Below are 22,638 nucleotides of genomic sequence, written 5' to 3' on the forward strand. Positions count from 1 at the left end.
ATAACTCTCTCAATCGTTTATATTATTTTAAATTGTTCTATCGAAGGAGATGTACTTTCTTCACGTGTTAAACCGCAGTTAATAGAATTCTAATCATTTCGGTCGTAAGTCGAATCTGTCCCTAATATATGTAAGAAAAAAAAATAAAAAGTATCTTACATAAATTTATTTGACATGGAATAACTTGTCTAACGGACCTAATTATGCTTTACAATTATGTGTGTGATCTACAACATATGCTTTCTCGTTATCGCTCGTATATTTTTAAGTCATACATATCTGGACGTTGCATTCTCTCACGTTAATATCATTTTATAAATAAGTAATAGAAAACGTGAATTTAGTGAATTGTTTAGACATTTCCGAGGGTTTTCTTTTTCCCGTGTAACGAATAGATCGAAAGCTTTATTGAAAGAGAAGAAATTCGGTCATTTATCAATGTCTGGGACGCAGTCGCACGCATTTTGATAAGAATTCCCTTCCATAAGTCTCCGCCACGCCTTCTTCTTAAACGGCCTCGAATTATTGGTCAACTTGACGAGGAGGCGTTAAAGAAGCACAAAGTCGAGTGTAAATGCCGCATCAATACGTGGCACGCGCAAGATTTCCGAGCAATAAATTTACCAGTGTATATCGTGTAAATAAAATAAAATTAATAAACAGATATTGCACGGGAAATTTATAATCATGGAATTATATTGGTAATAGTTACTCAGAGACGATTCATTAATTTTTATTATATCTTTTATATTTAGTGTTACATAATTTGTACTTTATTATGCTGGCGAAATATGAAGAATACATCAGTGGAATAAAATACATGTATATATTATTACTCTTTTATTTGCATTAGCAGTTGCATTTGTATTTGGCACTTGAATGACTACGGAAATGATTAGGATTTCATTGAAAATGGCTTGACAAGCTTTACGTTAATATAACAGATCATTTAAAGTTTCAAATATTTTTTAGTGTACATCCTTCAATTTTTTACAATTTTCTCATTCGACGCACATATACGCAATACCTGAACTAATAATTAATAATTTCTAATCTTTTTGTAGCTAATTACAAACAATCATGCACGGTATTATGACCAATTATAAACAAGACTGCGGAAAGCATCCATACTCGACTGAGCAAAAGGACGGCTTAGACTTAACCGTGTTTGCTATGGACCTACGCAAGAAGAACGACGTGAATCGTGTGTCGTCTGACATACACGAAATAATGAACCAAACTATTGACTTATCGCAGACTAGAAATGAAAAACTGCGATGTGACCAAATAAATGTCAAGGAGAGGGATGAACAGGGTGAGAGAGATGAAGGAGATGGACTGTCCGTCGAGGGTGGTAGTAGTAGCATGTTGTCGCCATATTCCGAGTCAAATTCGCCGAAGATTGAATCTGTGGACTACTACGAAAATAGTAGCCAATTGAAACATAACGCGACATTAACAAATATGTGCGATACCCCGGGCGTAACGATGACGACACTTCAGCAGCTATCGCAACCTGTACTTCCGAACGAAGCCGCGAAAATTCCAATAGCGATGCCAATGCATGTACCACTTCTGATCCAACACAATGAAGCCGAAAGAATAATTTCGTTGCCAGCACACACACCAACACACACAGAGTGCTCGACGTCTACGGATGTGGCATTGATAACATCATCGCAGGGGAAGAAAGCGCCGAGACCTTTCAAGGCCTATCAGAAGAACTTAACACACATCGCGCGCCTTCCCTACGATCATAACTCGGATGAAAGGTACGCGATGTTCCGTAAGAAGATGCTCGAGAGCATGCAAACGAATCCGTCGAATTCTAAAGCGCGCAAAGTGTCCAAGAGTCCTGGATTGCCTACTAGTACCGTCGATGAGAAAGACGCTGCATATTGGGAAAGGCGAAGGAAAAATAATGAAGCAGCGAAGCGTTCCAGGGAAGCTCGGAGAGCCAAGGAGGACGACCTCGCAATCCGAGCGGCTTTCCTCGAACACGAGAACCAGCAGCTGAGGCGCGAGCTGGAGAATCTCCAGCTTATGTATAAACATTTGTATAATAGTTTGTCGATAATTTAATTTTAATTTAGCTCTGACATTATTACTACGGCATGTAATAATGATATATAACAATGATATCATAATTTATCACGATACGGTTTTTGATTGCAAGGAATATATTTAAATGCTTAGTATAAATATCATGTATATATATATTTTGTATATTTATCTAACATTTAGCATATAATATAACTATAAACTATATAAAATATAATTTGTACATACATATATATGTTTTTTTATATATATAGTATGTATGTACGGATACTATATTTTATATGTACTGCATATGTGGTATAATGTTATGCATATGAGTATGTATATTGCTATTATCCAACATAATTCTTTGCCGTATCGTGAAAATATTCAAAAAAGAAATTTTTGACAGATTATTCATTTCTTGCGTAAATATATCTTTCAATATTTTTCTTTAAAAACTAATTTAAAGTATTTATAAATTATTACATGTAAACTCTATACAACCATGTGATGTCCTGATATAAAAAAATATAAGTTGTGTCATATAAGAAATTAAAACTGAAAATGTGTATGGAGTTATGCGATAATTTATACATGCTTTATTTATATAATCGACCCTATTGAGCAATATTAATGCGCAATATTAATAAGCAATATAAATATAATTTTGTCCTACTTTTGCAATATAATTTAAACATTAAAATTTTTTCACAATATATAAAATTACCAGAACAATTTATTTGTGCAAACAAAAGTATTTGAAATGTGCTAAATACTGTGTATCCACTTAAAATAAGTTTTAACCAAAGTTTAGTACTTTAATAAGAGTTAAGAAATTTGTAAACATTATTATACACGTATTATACATATTACATAAAAAAAAAACAAAAAAATTTTCGTCTTATATGTATAATTACTGTTTTGTAACACTAAAATATTAAAAATATATATTTGTATTACATATAATTTGTATAAGTTTCTTTGTACAAAAATCCTTTTCTATATATATGTACGGATACTATATTTTATATGTACAAATATAATTTGTTCTATCCTACAATTTGTTGTATCCTACAAATATAATTTTAAATATGTTATAAAGCAGTATTTCCCTAATTTACCCATAAAATAAAAATTCTTAGGATAGTTACATACAAATTTTTCGGAACATTTCGTCAATAAAATTAAAAATTAGATCTCGTATAGCGTCAATTAGGCAATGTATCTGCAAGTTCCATCATAGTGTCTGATTCGAGAACATTCTTTTCCCTACTTTGATTATTTGTAAGTACATTCGAAAAGGATTTTTGTACTTGCCTAGGAATAAAAGCTAATGGTGTTGTTTTAGTTTTGACAGTAGATGACGAAATTGTTTCTACGCTATCATTATTTTTACAGACTGCACCGGTGGTATTTTTCGTGAACATTCTGCTTTTCTGATTTTTATTCAGGATTACCTTAGTAGATTTTTTCTTTCCTTTATTACCAACAATATCAAGATCCATTTTATTTGATTCATCTTCCTTGCTGCAACACGGTGTATCGTCAAATCGATATTTCTTTGGAAATTTATGTACTCTAATACAATGTTCCTTCCTTTCCATAGGGTTGTTGAATTTTACGTCACATTCGGAGTCATAACATTGATACTGAAAGAATATTATATTAAATACAGTTATAATACACTGATTCATGCAAAAGGACAGATCTTATAAGTACCATGGCTTGCTTCTCCGACAAGACTTTGAAGAAGGCATCGTGCGTCTCCTGAATATGAATCTCCAACAGCCGTGGATTCGGCCTGGATACCTTGCACTCTGTACAAGCGTATCGATGCGAGCTATTGTAATGCATTTCGTAATCGAGCAGCGTTTGAAAAGTGTTCCTGCATCCTGGGACGTAACACGGGAATTCCTTGATCCTGGAAACGAGATATCACCTTTATTTCTCACTGCTCTAAATCAAGTGGATATACGCACACGACCACTCCTCTTCTGTTGCAATAGAAATCAAACAATTTTCAGGTTAATTTTTAGTCGAGAGAAAAAAAACTAAAAGCTTCTTAATGTCTCCTCGAAGTCTCCAATACTTTGTAGGCTTTGTAGAATTCTTTAGAAGAGAATTCGTCGTGCAAGCGTGGAAGATGTGGTGTTTACGGGACGAAAATAAGCTTTTAGGTTATGTCGACATTACCTTTTTTAAAGAGAAGTCCGTACTTACGCTTCGTGGCAGAGCTCCTCGTCGTCGTCGATCGTGACGCCCTTTCTCTGGAAGACCTTGCAGACCTTGTAGGTATCCTCGAAGAAGGGATCGTTCACAGGACGAATTCCGATCCCCAGCTGCTGGAGAACCTCTTCCATAGCGCGTATAAATTAGACACCGTACCTACAGACGATAAATGCAGCGCGTGTTTTCCTTGAGGACCCGATGCAATTATATCTATTAATTATTATATTACGTTCACGATATCGAATCGATGTTTATTATTGTTTATATATCGTATATGCCGCCTATAACGATGCACACCGAATGGCGCCACTGGCGCCGCGTAGCGAAGTGCAGCGTGCAGCTGCATTCACGACGTTCGCGGGCCGGGGCGCGATCCCTCGATTTTGATTGGCTACCCGTTCGGTGGCACCACTTCGATAATCGAAATTTGAACGCGGAGCAATCGTCGTAAAAATGACGAGAGTGACGAGACCCCGGTGTTACGTTCCGCGACGTCCGCGACGTTTCGCGAGGGAATTTCGCGGGAAGGTGTTCGCATCTGCGAGTGAGAATCGGTAACGCGTTTCGGGCGGCGACAACGAACTCCATCAGCCGGTTGTGGCTCGCCGCTCGCGCGGACATGGTGGCAAAGACTGTGGAATTGTGGTTGTGACAAAGACTGCTCCGAATTGTGCATGACCCTTCGGACCCCAAGGGGGTGATCCATCATGGCCGTGCTTCGATCGCGATCGAAGATGTACACTTATGTACCTCGCGTCCGCGCGTCCGCGTATCGTCTAAAGTATTTTCGTGCGTAGTGCGTGTGTATGTGTGTGTTTGGACGCTTGGATGATCATTCGAGGTGCGATCCTGAGGTGTCTTCTGGATATTCGGAGGGACTGGAGCGGGGCCGGAGTCTCGACGTGCAGATTGGCTGGCAAGGTAGGTGAAACGAATTATTCAATGTATGATATAATGTAACTTTATTAGCATGGATACAGCGATAGGCGTAAATTGCGAGCGACACTGGACGTAGATACAGTAGGGAGTAATGAAGGCTATTTGAGTCAGTTAAAAAAAAATTGATAAAAATTTAGAAGGGAGAAAGGGGGGTATTTTTCAATTTTCAGGGGGAGGTTTTTCGACTTTTTGCTTTATTTTCTGACTCAAGTAGCTCCTCTTGCGTGAGACCAACGCAATTTCGAAAATTTTAATTCCCGATGTCATTTGTACGAAGAAAAAAACTTAATAAAAAAATCTCATTCGCGAATGAGCTTAAGGTTCATTATTGCGCGTAATAGACACTCGAATATGAACATTATCGATCCTTCGATAGAGATTGACGAATAAGCGCTGCGCTGGCATCATTATAATTTTATTTCGTTACGAAACCCCACAGGACGTGATGATAAACACGTCGATACGTAAATACGTAGATCGTGAATAATATATGCATATTCGCGACTCCCGAAATTAATTCCTTATTGATTATTCAACCAATAATCGCGTCTTCAGGTTTTCCAATATTTCGGCCATCCTGTTCTCTAGGTCGTTCCTTTTTTGTATCTCTTCTCTTTTCTCCTGTAACACACGTACAGAGAAAGAATATTTTGACGTATAAACAAGAGTTGAGCGACGTAAAATATTTTTTAATTTTACAAAAAACCTTTTTAGGGGAATTATGAATTATTTTTTAATAAATATTTTATTTAGACACACACGTACCATACTTTTATCTTGATTAAAAAAAATTGATTAAATAATTAGACTGCAGATTCGGATTTCTATCATGAGAAATATTTTGAAGAGCTAAAATAAAATTCAATTATTTTTGGTTGTATTGAAATATCTAAAATTTATCCTATGATATAAATAATTTGAGATAATTATAGAATATTTGAAATATCTCGAGTTTAAAAAATCTTTTTTTATTTATATGATTTAAAATGTAGAATGTTCGAAGTATCGAATCAAAAAATCTTTTTATTATTATTTTTTTAATAAAAAAGACTCGCTTGCGTGTATTTGTGTGTAATTTTATTCCACTAATAGTCTGCACAGACTATTAATATTATATTATGACAAGCTTACTTATAATATCTCAATTTTAATAAATTATACATTTCTTCCTTTTCTGTATTATACATATTTTACGTGATTCTTATGAAAGAGAATGACAGAATAGAAGAGAACTGTGTTAAAATTAAAGTCAGCTACAACTCGAGAACTTCGTGCCAGCAACAGATGCTATATGAAACATGTGACAAATTTTCCGTGCCGTGAAACAGGTTTTATTAGTTGCGCGAATTAACAAATTAACAACGTTTCGTCGCACACCAATAATTTACTCGAATTATTTCTATTATACATTAACTAACATATTACAATCAGAGCTTGCGTATAAAGTCCACGTAGTGGATCGGCCCGTTTGGCATTAATTGCCTCCGTTCCGACACCCTCAAGGTCGTCACTTTGTTCCGGTATTCCGTGACTTTGGCTTTCTCCGGATTATTTTCCGGATCATCGGCGTCTTTCGCGATACTTTCATCATCGTGATGATAAGCGATCGGCGGTTCCGGTGCAACGAGCACGTCCGACTCCTCCGCAATTTTGCCATTTTCCTCGACAACTTTCGTCGCATCGCTGCTTTCGCTTCCGAAGTTGTAATCGTCCTTGCTGAAGCCGAAGAAATCGTGCGCGCTCTGGGGATCTTCGAACGGTTTATTGCTCTTCGGGAATTCTTTAGGCTCATTTTTCAGGAATTCTTCAGGCTCGTTCTTCGGTTGCGGAGTCGTTGCCTTCTCATCTTCCTTGCGACGTACGTTCTGCGGTCGTACACTCTTTCGTTTCCTCAGCAGCCGTGAATGACGCGGCCTTTCCGACGGTCCGCTCTGCGCGTTTTGATTTGCAGACGCAATACTCTGCGAATGTACGTAGACCGGTCGAGGAGCTTCCTCGGCCGTATTACTCGGCACCTGCGGCCGATATATTCTGTTCGACCAGTTTTCCACGTTAGGAATTTGACTTCTTATCTCGATATTAAACGGTTCTTTGACTTGAGGAGCGCGTTCTCCGGTTTCTCCCAAAATGTATCTGTAACGATCGAGAACGCTCGCTGGAACTTCCTGAGGCTGATAGTAATAGTCGCGAGGGCTATTCGTGGTCTCGTTCAGATTATATTCAGTGATATTGGGCTTCGTTTGGATAATCTGTTGACTGGCGCTTTGCTGAGCAACGTAGATTTGATTTCGCGGATGCGTAACCTCGGCGTTCGGTTGAGGAATTTGATTTCGCGGATGCGCAACTTCGGCGTTCGATTGAAGAATTTGATTTCGCGAGTTTACAGCTTCGTTGGAGAAATAATAAATATTGTAGGGATATCGATACGGATATGCCGGATTACCAACGACTACGATGTAACCGGAAGGTTGCTCCGACGACTTGTCGTTCGCGTCTTGCGTCGCGACCTGGTTCACGACATGTTGGTAATAATTCGGGGCGTAGTTCTGTGGATAATAGTTCCGCGGATTTGGCGGGATGATAGCGTTCGCGGGTTCCGTGTTGTCGAAGGCGTAGTCGAAAGGCGGCGGCCACACGTGCAGCTCCTTGTGCTCGCCCTCGTGCAACTGCCGTGGTCTCTCAGGCAAACCGATCTGCGGAGTCAGGTCCTCTTTGAGAACCGTTCGCGTGGGACCCACGTTATCTTCGCTAAACCGGCTGTCCGTCGATTTATCCGCCTCTTTGTAGTTCAGCTGTCGCGTGGTTGCTTGCTGTACCTTCTCGTTCGCGTCGATGTAGCGCACGGGCACGACTAGAGGCACGTATCTCGCGAAATCGACCTCTTCCTGCGACTTCGCATTTTCTAATCTCGCGACATCGCGATTCGGTCCGGTCGGTCGTCTCGCGCGATTATCTTCCTTATCACGGAGCCGTCCCGTTTTAGGTCCTCTCGATCTTGCCGACGTACGATTTTGGATTCTCTCGCTCTCTCTGTCGTTTCTGTCCGCCTCACCCTCGTCATTCAAGTCGTATTCTTCGTATTTATTCTCCGGCAGGGCGTATTCCTCCCTGAGCTTTTGCAGCCTGGTCAAGTGCTCGTCATAACCATCCTCGGCAGATGTTTCTCTCTCATTTTCTTCCCTCGACGCGTCCTCGGGGTGAGCTCTTCGCGAATCGTACGCGTCAGCTTGAACGTACGGATGCTTGAACATACTTATGTAACCGGCGATTCTGTCGTCTTCCAGCTTCTTGTTGTCCAACACCTCACCGTAGCTGTCGCGGATCACTTCGGGATTATTTTCGTGGAAGTAGTCGCCGATAGGCAACTGCTGATTGTACCTCACTTCCGGGTATTTGTCGGTATCTTCAGGTTGCTTGTATGCGTGTCTGCTGGAATGATCGTCGTAATTCGGATAGTCCTCGCTCTGTTCTTTCTCTTTCTGCTCTTTTGACGATTGCTTCGAGGACTCGTTTGAGAGATTCTCCCGACTGGTATACTCCGCGGAGCTTTCATCCTCCTCTTCGTCACGCGCTGGTTTTCTCTCTTCCGTTGACACGTGCTTAGGAGCGTACTCTCGATTTCGACCAGCGATTGCCTGCTCGCGGTTCCTGTATCTCTCGTTCATTTCTTTCTCATCGTAGTGAGCAGCTTTATCGCGATTTCTTTTTTCCTCCTGCTGCTCCAGCTTTTTGACGCGCTGCTCTTCTTGTTTGCGTTGCAGCTCGTTGCGCCTGTCGTTCTGCTGCTTGTTCCGCCGCGGCTCATCGACGAATAGTTGATGACTATGTTTGTCCACCGGTTTCTTCACGTCCTTCTCATCGTAAATATCCTTTTCCTCCACCGTGTATCGTTCTGTGTCCTCATTATTCCTGTATACCGTCTCTTGCTCTTTTCGAACCGGTGTTTCTGTATTCTCGTTTGTGCCGCTCGTGATGGAGACCGTCGGTGAGGGATATGATAACCCGAGATCCTCGTGAGGCGTTCCGACTGGCAGAAGTTCGGGCGCGATCGGCAACGGGATCTTGACGAAGAACGGCGCTAGCAGAGGCGGCCTCGTCTGCGTGTTTGTCCTCGGGTCCAACGGAATCTTTGTAGGAGCCGTCGGGGGTCGCGGCGTCGTCATCATAGTCGGCGCTGTACTATTTCCACGACCGTGAAAGATCTGCTCGTATCGCTGAAGATGTCCTATGATGTTCGAATTATTGCCGAAATTCAGCACGCCGGTGAACCTGATGGTTTCTTGCTGCTTCGGCATTGTGGTGTTTTTCGCGGGCCGAGAAGATGCAGTTTGCTGTTTTACATTGACATTCGTCTTGGACGAATTGGACGTTGCGGCGGGACTCGTCACGTTCGGGTTTGGCAGTGAGGCGAATTGAATTGGAGTCACCGTGTATCCAAAAATCTGAGCCAGTCCTGATAGCAGAAGACCGAGAGCCCTCTTGTCGCGAGGATTCTCCGTGGATTGTTCGTCGATTCCATCGGTTCCCTGTACAGAGATTCTCGATAGATCTTCGTATGTCAAGGGTTCCGCTGTTAATTCGACGATTTCCTCCGGTGGCATCTCGGACGCGCGCGCGATGCACAGTAGACATAAGATAAATATTCTTGCATATTCCATTGTGGAAGACACCTAGTTGACGTTCGAAAACAATCGCATATCGCACATTAGATCAAGCTGTGTGTTAAGTCACTTTCAACGATGAAAACGGAGGCACTTTACTTATTAAATGAGCTTCTTTTAAATCCAGTCTTTATTTGAAAAATTCACATACGCTATTTATATTTTATAGTGTTTTACGTTACGAGTCACTGTCATATTGTTTTTACTTGGAAATGAGCGATAATTAGTTACATAGACAAATGACTTAAAGTTCGATCGTGAAAAAGATTATTGCGCGATAGCGCAGCCGGAGAGATCGCACTAAACCTTCGTGTCCCAGAACTCCACGAGGACTGCCGGCCGATTGCGGCTGCGTAGCTGTCATTAAACAATGATTTGACGGGCGGGGATAAATTTTTGCATAATATCGGAAAGAAATGCCGAGTTTCTCTTGAATTGCACGGGCCCACTCGTTGATTTGCGACAACTGAAGCGGTACAACGCAATGAGCGCGCGGGAACGAGCGAGGTACGGGATCGCGCGCGAATAAGTTGGTGTTGCCGCCGCGAAAAGAAATAAACGCAAAAAAAAGTAGACGCGCTCATGCGATTCCAGATAAATTTTCTCGTGGTTTAATTGCACGCTGAAAAGTGATACGACTGTTGCAACGTTCCACAATTTTCAAAAGAACAGTACGGCTAAGCTGGACTCGTAACTTTCCATCGGTAATTATGTTTGGTTTGAAAAAAGAAATGGAAGGGGAGCGAATTACTTAAGAATGTAATTATTATTCTGGGAATAGCCGTACCGAGATGCAACGAATTATTATTCTTAGTTTCTTATTAAGGTGCCAATTGTTTACTATTTTGGTAGTATTTTTAATTCTACAGATGAATATTACATTCGGTTCATAAAAATAAAGAGTATTTTTTTTTTTATAATGCCCCAGAAGAAAGTTTGAACTGACTAAACCAACTATTAAAATTATGACAGACTTGTCGTGCGTGCTTTCATCTGTGCATTTTTTTATTAGCTTCCTAAGTGAAAGGAGATTCACCGGTGCGTGGTACAAGCGTAAAATTAATTTGTATTTGCTACCGGCATCTTGGATTCTTAACTTACGATAGCTTGTATAATAAATGCAAAAATATCCCTATTTGTTCCGTCGGGAATCGCCAATGTGAAGAAAAATAATTGTTCTCGTAACAAACTTTCTTACATCCAGGTCGACGACCTTATAATATTAGAATCTAAAACAAAAAGCGAATATTATTAAGAGCAACACCACCGTTATTCGAATTTAATCGAAGAGAACCGATATTGATTTCGATGAATTAAAAATTTACTTGCCAACGCATATATATATAATTTATGTGAGCTTTCTGTTTTAAAAGTACTACATTTTGAAAGTAGTGAGCTCTCTGCATTTTAAACTTGTGTAATAATAATAATAAAGTGTAAAACGGTGAACACAGACTGCTTTTGCATAACGCATAAGAAGATTGATTGGTCTATTTCTTTATGCATGCATAATCAATTTTCTTATGCTTACGCATTATGCGTTATACAAAAGTCTGTGCTCTCCGCTTAAACACAACACATAATCTATTTTCGAAAAAGGGTATAAAATTCGTGTAAGTTTTTATTGTATTAGTCTCAACTGTTTTATATAATATTATAGAAATGAATTTATTTCAATGAATATATATCAATGAACGCGATGTATTTTATCTAAACAAACATTTTTGAAATTTGATCTTTATAATAAAGAATTTATTTAAATGTGAATATCTGTAGCAGAACATTACATAAAATATGCGTGTTCACTCACGCGAGCATTTCCACAAAAATAATGACGTTACATGCGACTACAGTCGACTGTGACAGTAAAAAGACGGGAATTTACGACGGTATTGCGAAAGGTTGATGACAGTAAATATCAATTCGAGGTATCGTTTGTCGCGTCCAGTCAACGTCGACATGACCGACCACCGACTCACGAGGATGACAACACGTTGCGTTTGTCGGACGTTTCCTATCTTAGGCTTTCGCAAGTAGGCAGGAGTATACAACCTGTTTTCTTGACCAGAGAAAGTCGCCGTTTCCTAACGTGGTGACGACAAAACCGCGTTAGGACGACGATCCGCGAGGGAGGGATAGAAATAAAAAAACTCGCGCCGCGCGTTTAAGGAAGGGCTCGCGCGATTGCATAACGTTCTTAGCGCGCTCGATATTACGTGACTTCGGATGGACTCGGAATACTTCATGAACGATGCAATGCGAACGGGGCAGTGCTACTTTAATTGAACAACAATGCGAGCGACGCGGCTAATTTATCTCGTGTTTAATGACATTTAATTCTTAAATATTCAAGCGTGAAATTGAGAATGCACTTATTTTTGTAAATGTTACCTATTACGTTATAAATTAATATGGCAATGTGACGAAAACTCAGCTGTTGCTGAATGAAATCGATTAGTACGGTCACGAACAATCGCGAAGGCGAATATTGCATATGAAGCAAAAATTTCACGGCATTATATCGTAATCTTACTCTACGTGGCGGCACGCTTTCATTCAATTCATTATGATATCGGTTGCATATTGATTTTTAATAATAAATTGAAAAAATTGCATATTTAATTTTTCTAAAATCTTTCGTGATAGATTTTATATAAAAAGTAAATTAAAAAATGTGGAACTTTTACTATAATGAACATGTTAGTTTTTTCACTTTGCATTATTAATTACTTAAGAAGGGAAATTGTTCTTTACTTAAAGAGTAATATTGTAAAAGATTTCGAAGCAAAATTCTCTTAAATTTTCGTTGAAATCTCATCTTACCATAATTTTCTGCAGTATTCTTTCTTTTTTCACAGAGATCGTCTCGCGAAAGTGAACGATCACAATATAACGGTGACAGGTCGTCAATATTTTTTGCTCGGTTCTTTGTTGTTGTGTGAAAGTATAACATTTTTATTCCTTACTTCAATAATTAAGAGGACATTCTCTTCCTTTCAACATCGTATTTAGAATAGTATAATTCGTGCAGTTTTATCTCATAATTTTATTTGCATTATATTTGGATATTTTTTGTAATATATTCTCTATATCGTAAGAAACAAGCGGCAAAATAATACTCTAATTTCTCCTTTATCCTACATACATCGTATATTTGAAAAGATAAATCGTGATACTGTTTCGTGCAATCGTTACGTCGTTTAACGATTCTTTAGATGGGAGTGGTCTTGCCGAGTTGTTAGTCGGGATGCTAGTTGTACGTGCGCGCATACCGGTGGATCTAGAATTCACCATAAATTTAGCAAACGACTTGTGTGAGAAATCTAGTACCTATAAAAGAAGTGTCAACCCCTTAGACGCTATCAGTTAGTGCGCAACATTCTTAACATGAAGCTGCTGGTAAGCCATTTAATTCGTGTACAATACGGTTGAAAGTTAGTGAATTTTTGTTAATTCGATTGTGCGCGAGATAACATCTTCAATTAATCATATTATCAATCCCGTCGTCGGTCTTTTTTTTATATACTCGGAAGATCATTTTTTAAAATAAAACATGACTAAAATGTACATATTTCCGAGACTACATGTACTTAGATATATAAATATAAATTTACGAAGAGCGCAATTGCATTGTGTTATCAAAAGATAGTGCGTTATAATTAATTTCGAAAATCTGCTTATTAACAAGTTTTAACGAAATTTCGATCACGTTGAAAATACTATATATCTTTGCTTGAATTGTTCATGTCGTGTCATTATATTTATTGTATCACTGATTGCGATACGTTTTAATTAACGAAACGATCGTCCAGTTTAGAATATCTCGCGCAGTCGTTCGCTAATTATGGTGATTCACATTCGCATTGTCGACGATTATCGATAATTGTTTTTAGCTTTTGTTGTCGTTGATCATTCTGGTCTCCGGAGACGAGAGTCTCTTCGCCGAAAGTACAGCCGACGGCAATGACGTATCGCCGCAAGTGACCACTGTTCTTCAAGCTCAACCGAGCGCTCAGGAAGTCATAGGGGAAAAGAAACTGGGGAAGAGAAGCTACAGTTTGCTTTCCGTGCCTTACATACGCACTTACAGTCCCGTGTTGCCGTGGTAAATAGCACAGATAAATATCTTGTCAACGGCGCGAATGTAAAAATCTCGAGACAGCAATTTGGCGCTGACAGTTGATTTATACGTTCGATTTCTCAGGTATCGATTGGGCGGATTGAGTAGCTACGGATTGTACAGCTACGGTGGGAATCCGGGCGGCTGGCCGTTGTCGTACGGTGGCTTGCGCGGTGGTTGGTATAAAGGGTGGTAAATTTCGAGATTGAAGTATGCGACTGTCGCTAGGAAAGTACGCATCGATTTCTTGGCACTTTTTTTTTTTAACATTCGATAACTTATAAATGTCACGGTTATCGCATGATTCGTATAATATTTTGTTGAGTTATTTGTGAATACGTCGGAGAAAGCAACGTGACAGGACACGCGTATCTACATTTATTTTAAATTTATATTTTATAATAATTGTTAGTAGGTGGTTATGAAAATTTTATATATTCGTGGTGCCAATTAGTTATAATCTTGTGTTAATTATAAGACACTCGATCACTCACACATAAAAGATGGAAACATTGAAACTAAATAAAGAATTCACGTAGAGGGAAGGCCAAGTTAATTTGCGCATACCTTTAGTCGTTTTTCTATATAAGTCGCCAGTATTTCTTCGCATATGGTGAGATTCTTGTCTGTGTCCTGTAATAAATCAAAAACAAAGTCTTTCTTAAAATCGTCAAAGGGTCATTTGTTTCACAAGCAACAAAAAAAAGTAAAATTTGGAGTCATTTGTTGTGCTATATAGACCTTTAATATGTTCGTCAATTCTTTAATCTTTTGTAATTTGACTTGCTCTTGATTGATGGTCCGTGGAACGTTGCACATTCGGTGAGATTCGTACATTTCAAGATGCGAGACAGGCAGTCTGACGGTGCTAATGGTTTTAGAAGTGCATGTCACTCGTTTGCTGCAGTACGACGGACGTGTCCTCGTGCGCAAGCTACGCAGAGGGTTGCTTAGAAACGAGACAGCAACAAATATCTTATCGGTTTTCAATTAACATATTGAACGTTTAGCGTTTTAATTTCTCATTCTACTCTGACGAATAATAATTTTATTACGTGCGTCCGACAATTGTAATTTTTAAATTTATTTTTTGACTTATAATTAGATTAAATATCATCAACTGATTTAAGAGTTTCCATCTACACAGTTATTATCTATATCTACAGGGAGTATTGACATTCCCTTGACTCTACCCGGTGGATAAGTTATCTCTCTTTTGTATTTTATTTTATCCGAATATATGTTATATTTTTATGATTTTTAATAAGATAATAGAGGAGGAATATACGTTCGAAATATGAATAAATAAAAAATTTGTATGAATAAAATATTTTATTTATAAAGTTTGCCTAATACCGCAATGATAGATTCCTGCGTTATCCATCTTACTACTTGTCTTCCTGTTCTTTGTTAGAGGGCAGCCAGAACTTACATAAAATCGATTCTGCCACTTTCCCGCAGGGATGACTGATCCGCGCAGTCATTTGTGCTTAGCGAACCCACGGACCCGAGCCTCGATATATTGCGAATACTTACATACGTTTACACTTATATGTATATACACTTTTGAGTAATAATGCTATATAGATATTCGAGAAAGAAATAGAAGCAAGATAAAATCTAAGCTAAGAAAAATAAAAAGAATAAGAATAATAAAAATAAGAACAAGATTCATATACATATTTAATATAATTAGCAAAATAACAAGAGTTAAGAAAGATAGTTTTATTTGTGTTCCTTAATTTAAAAAATGATTCTGCCACCGGTGCAATGACATAATATAAATGTCGCAAAAATAATATTCAATTACAGATATTTAAACTGATAATTAACTTAATTTAATTGCTCATAATAAAAATGTGAGTTAGGATGCATTACACAAAAACAATCAAGATCTTTTTTATTAACTTTAAAGCAAGCAGTTATATCTAGCGAATCTTTGTCAGAATGGAAATCAATATCTGTTCAGAACAAGTTAGTTATAATACTTTTATTTAAAATGTCAGTTTGCACTTTTAAAATATTATAAAGTAAAGGGGATCGTAGTCAAACTTCACCGCGCGAAAGTCAAAGATCAACTGGATGCATATTTTGCGGTTGCGCGTTTATTAGCTCCATTGTGGACAGTGACAGAAAGAGGGAAGAGCTGCAGCATCTCCCTCGTCCGGATGGACCAGTTTTTTATCCTCCGCAACTGACCGTAAAAAATCCGAAAATGAGAGTCAAAGGCTAACTGGGTGCGTTTTATGGCACGGTGTTTGTATACGTTCGAGTGGACAGTGGTCATTGTTCCGGGGGCAGCATCCCTCGTCGGATGATGGACCAGTTTTCTGAACGGGCACGAGCCCGCGATGATGAGCCAGAATAACCCGAAACAGGACCTCTCGTTACGCGAACGAACAGGTTTCGTCGAACGGGGCGGCCACGAAGCGCAGCCTGTCGGGGAAAGACAGCTCGTGATCTGTATCAAGTGGAAACTGGTCCATATAGTTCGGGTCCCCAGTTCAGCAGCTCGGTGTCGTCCACGTGCGATCTGGCCGAGATCAGAGATCAGACTCTCAAGAAAAGCCACGAGCTTCAAATACGAGAATGGGAACAGGTTCCACTGAATAAACGGGATCACGATCTTCAACCGCGCATCGGAAATGTAGAGCAGGTGGAATGTTTAGATCTGCGAACGTGGTACGGGAAAATTTCTTGTTTACCTTAATGTAATAGACTTTTTAGAAAGTAATCGATTTGACCGTGCGGAAACTTGCGTTTATTGATTTAAATGGCATATAAAAATATAAAGTGCAAAAAACGTACAATTACTTATTGAATACATTATTTACTTTGAGAGAGAAAGAGGAGTAAATTAAATTAGAAAATTTAATTAAAATATGTTTTTTTGCAAAGCGTTATATTGTGCCATGACCGTATATTATTTAAATTACTTAAACGCTCTATTTTAACGTATAAACGTTTAAATATATTTAACTATATTGAATAAAAGTAAAATCGCGTGTTTACAACATTGGAATAGTATAATGATAATAATATATAAAACGCTTTTATTTATTTTAATAAATAATTAAATAGTAATTTATAAACTTGTAATTTTGAAACGTAATTACTGACAGAACCGCTAATTTTTACGGCCTGCGTATTAATAGCAGCCGCCATCGCGGAATCTTGTATTATATTTTTTTAAGAGAGAGCACTGCGTCAAATGAAGAATACGATAAAAGGGATTGTACTTTGTCTGGGGACAAAGAACACGCAGCACTCAATCAAAAGGACGCGAAAACAAAGGCCGATGACGTGTGTGTCACATGAGACGTCGAAACCAGCCCACATTGGCCACTTCTTTCATCTGTCCATCACTCCCTGTCCTCTAAAGAGGACGCTTCTGAAAGAGGACATTTGCGTTTCCGCGCTCGTACCAGCCATTGTACGCCTTTATCGGCCGTTTCATGGCTCTTCTCCGTTGGCAGTTCGCTTCACTGGCGACCGTGCGTTCGGTCGCAGGGAATGCATATCTGACGTGGGAGACGAAATAATTGCATGGCACCGCTGTACCTTCGGTTGTAATCGGTCTTCGCGCTATCAACCCGCAGCAATTGATATTTTAATTTTTGTGGAAATATTAAAAGATGGGCATTAAAAATTACACTGGAGACAAAAATAGAGAGAGTACATACTTTATCACTTACTATATTGATTTAAAAACTTTAATTTTAATAACATTGCACATTTTTTCTTAGATATGAATGTTAAATTTATGCTGCTAATTCGTATTAAATAAGAGCTGGCTTTTTGTGAAGGATATTATATTTGTTGGTGAACGAATTTGAAGAATGCGTAAGTTTGACATGGCGACATGGTTTAATGAGGGATGTTGGAGGAGAGGCTGGTAAATATGAGCGGTAGAAAGAATAGCGAAAGAAACTTTCTCTGTCGAGTTAATTTCAGCTTCGGCTACGAGAACCTGTTTCCCGCGGGGGGCCATGAAAGGGTCTCGCTACCTACACAGCACATTACCTCCGTTCGTATCGGTAACGAGGTCGACTTTACTCCGTAGCACTCTTCCTCCGGGACAGGGGGGGAGGGTGAGGGGGTCATAGATGCGCGCGTGGTATTACCGGGACACCCCGTATATAGGGAGGGCGTATTTGTTTTACTGCCTGGCTGCCGGCATTGGTTGAGAACGTGCTCCGCATTCTTGAAATCGTGCCACCCTTGTTACGGCATAGACTCTCCACCGTCGTTCCCTTCGCTCCTTCACCTCGCCATCAAACCCGGCTCTTTTCCTCGTCGCCTCAACCATCATAAGAAGGATCGTCGTCGATCCGCCACCCCGCGTCCTCCCCCGCGCGATCGTAAAAAATTCTTAACTCCTGTAGTAGTCTCTACAATATGCATATAAGTACGCTATACAAAACATACTCTACAAGATGTTTCTGAAATCGAGAAACATCCATCTGTGTTCGCCGAAGTTTGCTGAATGCGTTGCAACAAGATACTTGGTTATAATAATAAATATTAAGACTAAGGTACAGATCTTTTATTATTTTCAAAAACTAGCTGTAAACTTTTATACTACTTCCTACGTTATAATAACATAATGACGATAATAGATCTATTTCGAAGAACTTGGAGATCTAAGAGACACATTTTCGCACTTGGCGTTGTAATCGTTAATAAGAAAAAGTCGTTGAGACCGCGTCATTAATCTTACAGTCTTTGCCGCTGTCAGGATCAGCATTAAAACGGGAAGATTGTCTTCATCCTTTTCTTCGATGAGACTATAAAAATTTTTAACTCCTGCAATGGACACGAAGTATGCTTCTGCAAAGACAGTGGGATATTCTTCTTCTGATTCGTGAAGAAAAACTCACTGCACTCGCTACTCTTATAAAATAGTCCTTCTAATCTAATTGCGGTACTAAAATAAATCAGTGGAAAATATATTTATTTATTATAGTTTGTTACTATACTTGATTTAGATACAATTAGCATATAGTTCAATTATCGTCATTATTGCAATATCTTTTTTATTAGGATGATTGTTTAAAAGTAATGTTTACTTTTTTTTTTAAGACAATTCTGCGTACTTTTAAATCCCTTGACAGCCACAAGCAACATTACTTTTCACTATTTTACCTCGTAAAATTGTTATCTCCTTTAATGGTCGATCGGCTCTCCTCGAGTCATCTCGGTCGGCGCGGGCGTCTGATTTCTCGATAACGGCACATTGTCGTGCAGACACACAGTCGTCACACTGCGGACTTTAGACTATCTCGGCAAGACGAGAGAAACGGAGCAAAGGAAGAGTCCGGCGATTTCTGCCGATCCTAATTTACGGCCGGGATTTCAGGCGTTTATGTCTTTCCGATAAGGTCGTTCACGCAGATGCCAAGCCTGCACCGATGGATCTTCTTCATCCTGCGCTCTCCCCACTTCTTCTTACTCCGTTCTCGTCGATTCTCGCGTGTCGATAGGACGCGACGAAATGTCAGAGCGGAGTTCGTCTTACGTCGTTCGTCGTTAACGAGAATGGGTAGGAGCGAGGTGTCGATTCGTCAACGAGGCGCGATCGCGTTGGACTCGAGAAATTGCCAGCCATTCTTTCACGATTTTCTGCCAGAAATGATATTGATCGGCGCTCCACGATCAATAACATTTCTGGCAAAAAATCGTGGAAGAATCGCGTAGATTTAACCGCTTCTTGCATAATCGAGAGGTGCCCAAATAAAAATCTCTTTTATCATTTATTGAGAGCCAATATCGTCCTGTCATATTTATTTATTAAAAAGTAATATCTACGACGTATGACTGTTTGTAGTGCTAATTTTAAGCGGATACAGCTGTGTGTAAGGAGACGCGAAGCGAATTGTTTTGGACTTCTAACCGATCAGATCGAATCCGCAATAATATTTGTTTAAAGGACAAGCGACCGGAGATTCGCTTAAATTGGAAATTTTGCCTTTTTTCCGTCCACAGGAGGGTGTTAAATTCCCTGTGAGATTCGATTGGTCGGCGTTTTGCGACGGGCACAGATTTCCTGTCCGGAAGAATCGATAAGATGGGTTTGTTCACGATTTTCTATCGGGCTGACGTTTTCTTCACTGATTTTTCACGCTCTGCCAATCCTCAGATCAAGTCAGATATATATTTTCTCCGTAAACCAATAATAACTGCACAAATGAATATAATTTTTATTGTCGGTAAATATTAATTACATCTAATATGACTCAAATATTATTAACCTATAGTAATTAATTAATACTGTGATTTTATAAAGCAGATTATGAAGCAGATTTTATATATTGGAGAATGTATAATATTTAATACATTTGATGTTAAATATTATATATTATTCTCCAATATATAAAATCTGCTTCAGCAATTTAATATAATAATACTAACTTTATAATACCACATTATTGATTAATTACTATAGGTTAATAATATTTGAGTCATATTAGATGTAATTAATATTTACCGACAATGAAAAGCTTTCGACTTATAAAATAATTTAATATTAATATTATCTTATGCAAAAAAATATTAACGAGAAATTTGATTTTAAAAGTTTTAATTGCTGAATATGATTCAATAACTCATTTAACGTTAAGTCAGATGAGACAGTATCCCCTATTCGCGGGTCTAATACGAATTTCGAATTTTTGATATAAGATGTGGTCTTTGACCGGATAATCGTGTAAAGCTCGTTAATTATTGCTAGGTGGCCTCGCGAGTTAGGGACTGAATCAGAGAATCGAAACCGAAATATTCATGGATAGAACTCGTCGTCGAGTAGAGTCACAGCGAAATACAAAAATAACTGTCTCGTGACGTGTAAAATCATTTTGCGTTGCAGAGTATGTCTAAGTATATAACTGATTGATTTGGAAAAGATACAATAATTGATTTATAAAGTTTCGCACCTATTCTTACATTTTACTATATTTATCTTTAAAATAATCGAAATGACATTAGCATATATACATTTTATACTTTCGTACCGATTATTATATCTGTTATAATTCATTGTTACATAATTCATTGTTTTTTTAACATTTAAATATATTTCGAAATCTTTCTAAAAATAAAATTTTATTAAATTATTAAATTCTATCAAACTCAGAGTTAAATAAATCGATATGTTTTGTCTAAGTCTAAAAATATGATATTTTTAATTACTATTCAGATACAACAAATGCTTGAGCATTTTTATTATATAAAAATTAAATAGCTGAAATAATAGATAGAAGGAAAATATGAGAAACTTAGACCATTATATACATTTTTGTAAACGTACAAAGCAACGTACTGTATTTTTGTATCTTTGATTAAAAATTCAGTTCTTAATATACTCAAATAACCTATATAACAATCATCTATAATGTAACGGGCACTCCGTTTCCTACAACTAGGTCAAAACGAATTGGTCGAATGAATGATTAATTCGGAACGATTAATTTGATCTTCGACGAGACTCGACGCGCGCGAGCGCTGACAAGACTCGTTCCTTATCGAAGGACGCGAATTGTAAATTAGGCTATCAGTAGACCCACACTTCTTACTTTCGGCCGCTATTCTGCGACGTCGACAAGGGGGTGCTCGCTAGGGTAGAGGGGGGTCGAGATGGCCAGAATTTATAGCGTCTTTGCGATGGGACCGGGATAGAAAGGGGGTGGGTAGGATGAGGCAGAGCCGCCCCTCAGACTCAATGTTTTCTGCAGGGAAAGTCGGAAGTCGAGCCGAACCCTGGCCAGGACTAGCCGTCTACCATACGTCTTGCTAACAGACCGAAGAGGTTTGGTCGTCGAAACTGAGACCAAAAAAATCCTGTAAAATTTACCCGTCGACTTAGCGAGCGCTTCTGCACGGCGTGTTTTCTATTACGACGTCTTAGATCAACGTCCTGAATTTCGTGTCTTAAATCGATACGATATGGACAGAATAAATTTTCGAAGCGTTTCTAGCGCGGACAATTGGTGTCCGTTATCGGGTAGATTTAGTTGGACGAGCGGGTCCCTCCATTTTCCGAATGGACTTCTGACCCCACCATCCCATAGCGCACGGGGATGCTTTTTATTAGACTCTGCCAGGATCACCCGGTATACCCGATCGCGCGCGCGCGCGCGCGCTCGTGCGCGAATGCAGGTTTGTGTCCTCTGTGTATGTGTATAAATGTACGCGCGTGTTACACGTAGGACGAGCTCGTATATGCGAAGGCAGTGGCCATGTTCAGGGTGGAGGGACAGCCCCATTCGCTAAATTAACTGCGTTAGACCGGGGCCCCGGAATTCTTTACGCTTTCCTCGACCTACGACCGGCCATTTTACGCTGGATCTCGCGACGGAAACGATCGTCGTTCCTCACCCTCGATTTTTTTTTCATCGCATTTTCCTCCACTTACCACGTGTAATTCCCCCCATAGGAGACGTGCGTCGGGCAGATTTACGGCGGTATTATCATTCGGCGAATTCCGTGTTTTTGCGCTTTGATGATTTATCCTAAATCATTGTCGTCACAATTGATTATGATTAAGAATTAGGTTAATGGAATTAATAAGGAAGATAAATGAGAATAAAAGGGGAATGATGAAAATTAAAAATGTACACATATGTTAAATTTATTATAACTAACAATTAA

At 38.9% G+C, this 22,638-nt stretch overlaps 4 protein-coding genes across 4 annotated transcripts; 1 reads left to right on the plus strand and 3 right to left on the minus strand.

Annotated features, from left to right (window-relative positions):
* Window positions 1-1,080: 1,080 nt before the first annotated feature.
* Window positions 1,081-2,217, plus strand: LOC112463690. Its single transcript, XM_025030204.1, has one exon. The coding sequence runs from the start codon at window positions 1,081-1,083 to the stop codon at window positions 2,080-2,082; it is 1,002 nt and encodes a 333-aa protein (XP_024885972.1). The 3' UTR covers window positions 2,083-2,217.
* An 828-nt stretch (window positions 2,218-3,045) lies between these two features.
* On the minus strand, window positions 3,046-4,709 carry LOC112463694 (zinc finger protein 511). Its single transcript, XM_025030208.1, has 3 exons — window positions 4,264-4,709; window positions 3,763-3,964; window positions 3,046-3,692 (listed from the first exon to the last, which is right to left on the minus strand). Exons 1-3 carry the CDS (start codon window positions 4,401-4,403, stop codon window positions 3,252-3,254), a joined length of 783 nt encoding a protein of 260 aa, XP_024885976.1. The 5' UTR covers window positions 4,404-4,709; the 3' UTR covers window positions 3,046-3,251.
* A 508-nt stretch (window positions 4,710-5,217) lies between these two features.
* LOC112463695 lies at window positions 5,218-14,901 on the minus strand. Its single transcript, XM_025030210.1, has 3 exons — window positions 14,734-14,901; window positions 14,560-14,625; window positions 5,218-5,832 (listed from the first exon to the last, which is right to left on the minus strand). Exons 1-3 carry the CDS (start codon window positions 14,827-14,829, stop codon window positions 5,740-5,742), a joined length of 255 nt encoding a protein of 84 aa, XP_024885978.1. The 5' UTR covers window positions 14,830-14,901; the 3' UTR covers window positions 5,218-5,739.
* LOC112463693 lies at window positions 6,192-10,966 on the minus strand. Its single transcript, XM_025030207.1, has one exon. The coding sequence runs from the start codon at window positions 9,867-9,869 to the stop codon at window positions 6,639-6,641; it is 3,231 nt and encodes a 1,076-aa protein (XP_024885975.1). The 5' UTR covers window positions 9,870-10,966; the 3' UTR covers window positions 6,192-6,638.
* Window positions 14,902-22,638: the final 7,737 nt, after the last annotated feature.

Source organism: Temnothorax curvispinosus, unplaced genomic scaffold (assembly GCF_003070985.1).
Source record: "Temnothorax curvispinosus isolate PA1 unplaced genomic scaffold, ASM307098v1 QBEX01013556.1, whole genome shotgun sequence".
Taxonomy (NCBI): domain Eukaryota; kingdom Metazoa; phylum Arthropoda; class Insecta; order Hymenoptera; family Formicidae; genus Temnothorax; species Temnothorax curvispinosus.